Source organism: Anopheles bellator, chromosome 2 (genome assembly GCF_943735745.2).
Source record: "Anopheles bellator chromosome 2, idAnoBellAS_SP24_06.2, whole genome shotgun sequence".
Taxonomy (NCBI): domain Eukaryota; kingdom Metazoa; phylum Arthropoda; class Insecta; order Diptera; family Culicidae; genus Anopheles; species Anopheles bellator.
Window position 1 is genome coordinate 47,411,839 of NC_071286.1, and position 6,115 is coordinate 47,417,953.

The 6,115-nt window shown below is 51.7% G+C and overlaps 1 protein-coding gene across 1 annotated transcript; it reads right to left on the reverse strand.

Annotated features, from left to right (window-relative positions):
- Positions 1-4,279: 4,279 nt before the first annotated feature.
- LOC131210628 (fork head domain-containing protein FD4-like) lies at positions 4,280-5,563 on the reverse strand. The gene has a single exon (XM_058203905.1). The coding sequence runs from the start codon at positions 5,561-5,563 to the stop codon at positions 4,280-4,282; it is 1,284 nt and encodes a 427-aa protein (XP_058059888.1).
- Between the last annotated feature and the right edge of the window lie 552 nt (positions 5,564-6,115).

Here is a 6,115-nt window from a genome sequence, read left to right on the forward strand (position 1 = left end):
ATTTCCACTCCTTTTAACCCTTCAAAAATAAAAACTGTAAAAAAATCATTGAGTGACCGATTGAAACGAAACTTCACATACGTTCATATGAAGAGTGTACCAACAAAAAAATTAGGCTCGTAGCAACGCCCTCTGTTATGGATGCTGCGAGTTTAATGAACAACCCAATACATAGTGGCAGTCCTAACGTAAAGGGTTCGAATAATTAAATTTAAAAACAATCTCCGGGCTTAATTCCACCACAAAATGCATGGATAATAGAGTGCCGATGGTTCGTTTGTCCCTCTTCGCCTTGCACAATAGTTCACAGCAATCGGGCTGGGCGTGGGTTTCGACGTCGATAATGGAGAAATGATTTGGTTAACTTCCACAGTCCTAATCGCGTTCTCTATGCTCCGGTGAGTCCACAGCAATCCGGGTTGAGGAATTTTAAGTAGCGCAAAATTGGATCATGGATGGTTCGTTTGGCGTTCGCTCGCTGCTCCGTTGTCTTCTAGGACCAATCGGGGCCCGCCACCTTCGCCCGCAGCCACCGCTGCTGATTAACATGCCGTAACATGACCATGGCCAGGGCCGCCACTCGCTCGCTGCTATCGCCAACTCATCTACAATCGAACACCGAACAATCGAACATCGGCCAATCGAATCTTTCTCAGTGACCGGCGCGCGGCATCACAGGTGATCAATCTATCGACGTTGGAATTTCTCTGGCCACCGCATTGTCATGACCCTGCACGGCTCGGTTCGGCGGCCTATCATAGCTAAAAGGAGGAAAACCTTTTAACAATCCTAATAACCTCAAAATTGATTCACTATCGAAAATAGACGCGAATCACTTAATGGATCACAGAAAGCGCATTTCTCGTGCGCTCGGATCGTGGCCAATCCTTTCCTCGCCCCGGATTGCCTGTGGATGGAACCGTGTTTCTGTCTATTCACGATTTTCATCGTTCCAACGTGTCAGTGGTCAGCGGAGTATGCGGATCGCACCCTGCTCTGCTTCGCCTTTGGCTGGCCTGGGGTCCAAACTCCCGACGAGCACTGCCAGACAGCTCGTCTGCGGCGACTCCTCGCGAGAGCTGTCACAATGATGGTGCACATTTTTACGCGGGCTACCTGGCCAGGCTCCCCCCGGACACCATCAGCCCATAAGCCCCCGAGGATCGGCCGCGGATGCTCAAATAGTGCCGGCCAAGCAACGGCGCAACAAATGAAGCAGCTCATTTCACGCTCCCTCCCGTGGACCCCCGAGAGAGGATCGACAAGGACTCGAGAACGGCGGGCTCGCGAGAACGGGCTAATCCGTTTGGGTGATGTAACTATTAGTTGCCGCTGCTCCCGCGGGAGCGCTTAATTAGGCGATGGTCTTTTAGCTGTCGGTCACTTTCCGTCCTCCGCCACCCAGCTACCCAGCTTTCAGGGCAAACAGCACGCACTTCCCTGGAGGAGGGCAGACTTCTCGATTGGGTTTCGTGGCTCGTGTTCAATGTTTCCAATTATCAATCGATACAGCTAATTATCGATCGGCGGTGAGTTAGGGCGCGTTTGATTGTGGCAATTGGAACGAAGATTTGGAGAAGTTACGAATTGTTGCGGAACACAAAAATTCGGCTCTTCAATTGACGAAAGTTTCTCGACCGCAAAAGCACATCCACAACAAAAGGAACTCGGAATCGGATAAGTCGGAATCAATAAGAACAACAGTCAAGTAAGGTGTCAACAGAGCCGACCGGTCACAACAGAACACCAAAATCACCACTGCGGACAATCGGTGACCAACTTCGAAGCAGAGGCAGCAGTCAATTGAGCAGCAGAAGATTGTCCACGGCGCAACACGGCAACATCCTGGCGTTGCGGGCTGTGATTATCTTGCATTTCCTCGTTGCCACTTGGATCAATTGGCTTACAAGCCTTACGGCAGAAAGTCCCGTTTAAGCTTCTTTGTTGGCTTTTGGACCCGGCTCTTTGTTTCCCATTTTAAATCCGTTGGCAAGCTTCTTTGCTGGAAAATATTCGATTATTTTTGTCTTTTGCTACATCGAAAATAAGTTGAGGGTGGGTTCCGGACGGTTCCAGATCTTCCACGAAATTTGAAGCGCTCCGTTGTAACAACCTTCCGTTTGTGGGCTTACTGGTTCCAGCCAGCTGGTGAAGTGTTGGGCGACCGATTATTTTTCCATACTGAATATGGGCCGTTAAAGAGCTTGAAAATATCGTTATTGTAATGGCAGACAAAACACCTTTTCACAGAAAATTGTATAATTTCAATAACCCATTTAGCACCATAGACCCTCACAATAAAGCGTTCTGGTCAGATGTTCGACAGTCAATCTACCAATCTCCAGAATCAACCTTTGCCCGACAGTACGTTTGTGTCGGATTTTGTGTCCAACAATGTTCGATGGAATGTTTAGTGATTCCGTGAACAATAAGGTTCTTTCGGAGAACTACAAGGCGCGATACCAATAATGTCCACGCTTAAAATACCCTGGCTCAAGCTCTCCAGACGACGAATAAATGAAGCATCACCGTGATGTTCCGATAAGTAAACTAATTAAGGGTTAATAAGGGTCTGTTAAAAAAATCGCTAAAATTGGGATTTCTGCATTTCTGCGGGTTACGTATATTCGTTTTGTTTTGTGGCATTATGTTGCTACTTATGGTGACAAGTTCTGCCATTTTGAGTAATCAGTTAATGTTTTACAGTTCTTTTACTTGGACGTGTTTTGGCTCATCTTCGATCTTTGTCTATTCCAAAAAATGGATGGCATTGGCGAATGGTATCATTTTTTGTGGGAAAATTAATCAATAGAGCGAAGCTATTTTGGCACAAAGCATCGTTTATCGGTGGGTCAAAATGTTCTCAGAGGGCCAAGAAGCTGTGAACTACGAAAATCCAAATTCGGTCGAATGTTAAGGTTTTGCTTACAGTTTTCTTCGCTTGCATGGTCGTGGTACATCATGAGTTCTTGCCAAAGGATAGAACGGTAAATAAAGAATATTTCCTGCAAGTTATTCGCAAGTTGCAAGAAGCTCCCCCTTCCGAAGTAAAACCGGAAACGGTAGTTCCGGAAGGGGCAGGATGGAGACCGAAGGAGGGGTTTAGTGGGTATACCCTCCCTAACATACCGACACCCAAAGGGCTAGTCGGGAGGGGAGTGGAGAGCCCCACACTCAGTGCGTAATTGGCATTCCCCCCTTGTTGAATAAAAAAAAAAAAAAAGTTGCAAGAAGCAATCTGCAACAAATGGGAAATGGGATTTGTGGGAAACCCACCAAATTCTTCGGTCAGATAAAGACGGCATCGACAAAGGAGCTGAACCATTTTAAGAACTAGAAAAAAACGCTGGCACAAGTGTATAATATCTGATGGGGATTACTTTGAAAAGGGATAAAATAGAAATTTAGAAACAAAAAAAAATTTTTGGAAAAAAATAACACGTTTTGAATACATCTCGCACAATTCAATTACCCAAGGCGGTGTTGATAACGGCCGTAAACCATCAACGGCAACACTGCTGCTCAACACTCTCTCACCGGCACGTTTTCGCGGCCTTGTTGGGCGATAAACACACAATCCGCAACGGAGACACGGATTCGTTTACTCGGTTTATTCAACATAAAAAAGTTCTATTACAACTAATCACGTACGGGTTAAATTTTACTAAGTCTCAATATCTTTGTATTTTATACAGGATACATCGTCCGTTGGCCTTCGGTTTCACTGTGTCGCTTCCACTAGGTCCTAGAGGAACTAGGCCCCGTGTATTGGCGATCGAATTTCTACCTCCTGGCGGGCGCCGTTATAGTGGAACCAGCAAAGTAAACGTGGGTTTGCGTGGTCGCAAGTTGGAAAGCAACAGAGTTACGTGGGTAACGATTAGGGACCGTTGTTTTGGCAAGTGTAATTGAATTTCAAGTTAAAATACTGTGTCCGGGGGACACGACGCAGTAGATCCTCGCCTCGTAGCTCAGATGGTTGATTTCAAATTAAAAACAAATCTACAAGCAAGTTCAATAAATAAATCCGTGTAGGATCCGTCCAAAAGCACACCTGGTGGGATCCTGGGGGAGCACCGTCATCCCTCGTCGCTCGTGTCGGAACAATGCACCGGTGCACTACTTACTCTTAAGGAACAAAATAAAGTCAACAAACAGCCTTGCGCGGGTTTCACCGCGGGACAACCACGCCATCAGGGGAAAGAACGCGGGGCGGGTGCGCGGGGCTTCCGGAGACTTCCGACGTGTCGTGGCGCGGTTTGGCTTCGGCGCCGGGACCTCAAACGCTGCGTAGAGCCGGTCCCAGGGGCCGACTGAGATCGGTAGGGCCCCCGGATCGCGGGCTGTCAGGGCCGGTGGTCGATCCGGTGGGTGACCGGCCGCCAGAACCGGACTCCCCGCCGCCGCCGCCGCCCGCCTCTCCGTGGTGCAACGGATGATGATGTTGCTGCTGCTGCTGCTGGAGATGATGGTGATGATGCGCGGCCGCCAGACTGTGGTAGGAGGTGTGGTGAAAGTAGTGCGGAGGAATCGCTCCCAGGGGGCCCATCATGAGGAGCGGGTGGAAGGGCAGCTCGTACCCGGCCAGCGCCGGGTGGGCGTACTGCAGGAACGGCGGAATGTTGGCGCCCGGCAGGGAGGTGACCGGTGGCAGCGTAGCCGGTCCCGCGTGCTGGTGGAAGGCCGGGTGGTGGTGGTGGTGGACAGGGTGCAGGTGCGATGCCGGATGATGCTGGCTGGCCAGCGACAGCAGCGAGGATGGCAGCCGGTCCGGGTCAAGCAACTGCAAGCGATCGTTGGCCACACTCGGTCCCTTCGGTCTCCGGTGTGGCGAGAAGGGACTGGCGGTGGGTGGCGATCGGCTTCCCTCCCGTTCGATGCGGACCTCAATCTCCTCCTCGTCGTTTTCGTCCTGTTCCGGCGTGATTAGGCTCTCGATGGTAAACGAGCGCTTCGGGCGCAGCGGCTTCCTGGTGGCCGTCGTTTCTGCAATGGCCGCCGTGGGGGACATCGGACCAGGCGCCGGAAGCGGCGAGTCGCACTTCGGGGAATGCAACATACTCGCGGGATGCAACGTAACGCCAGGCTCGCCGGGGAGGATGGTGGTGGCCGTGGCCACCGCCGTCCCCGGACAGTACCCGGCGTCGGCCGAGTTCTGGGCGAGAAAGATGCGATTGATGTTGGCCAGCGCGGCCAGCTCCTCGTTCAGGATGTCCTTGTCGGTTTTGTGCAGCTTGAAGCGCTTCCGGCGCCGCAGCAGGCTGCCGTTTTCGAACATATCGAACGCCTGGGGGTGCAGCGCCCAGTACGCACCCTTCCCGGGCCGATCCGGTCGCCGAGGGACCTTGATGAAGCAGTCGTTGAAGCTAAGGTTGTGCCGTAACGAGTTCTGCCAGCGCTGCGTGTTTTTGCGGTAGTACGGGAACCGATCGGTGATGAACTTGTAGATGTCGCTCAGTGGCAGCATCTTGTCCGGCGAGGACCAGATCGCCATCGCCGTGAGCGAAATGTACGAGTACGGGGGTTTCTGGTCGCCGTAAGTGTCCCGCGAGGGTCGTGGCATTCTCGGGGCTCCGGTGCTTACCGATTGCAGCCGGGATTTCTCGTGTAGCCTAGATACCGATCACGACGTGCGTGTCCTGCTGCGTGCCACTCATCTTCACGCTCCGCACTGCCTTTCGCACAGCATTACGCTTTTGCACACACTCCCTTCGAACCCTGATCCCCCGATGCACTTTGTCGCAATGGAAGCAACGCAACAACGGAAACACACTCAACTGCACCCAACAACAACAACAGTATCGCGCGACCAGGCAGACCGGCAGCGGACGGACTATCAGCACTCTCTGCCTCGGCGCTTGTTTGTTATAGACTGTTTTATCAAATCAACAACCGAAGGTGTTGAAATGCGGAATGATATGTTAAGCGCAGCGGAGAAGAAGCTCGGGTTCGCTCGCGGTAGCCAAATCGCGCTCGCACACACCGTCAAACATGGCGTCGTCAGCGCGAAACCCTCGCGACGGTGTGCGTGTCGTCGCTCCCGTTGGCTTCACCCATGGAAGGCGGGCCGAGCGTTGGTGTGCGCACGTGCGCACTTCCCCTGCACTTTCGACTT

Excerpts from the sequence above, each read along its gene's own strand:
- LOC131210628 (XM_058203905.1), bottom strand. The coding sequence starts at position 5,563 with ATGCCACGACCCTCGCGGGACACTTACGGCGACCAGAAACCCCCGTAC.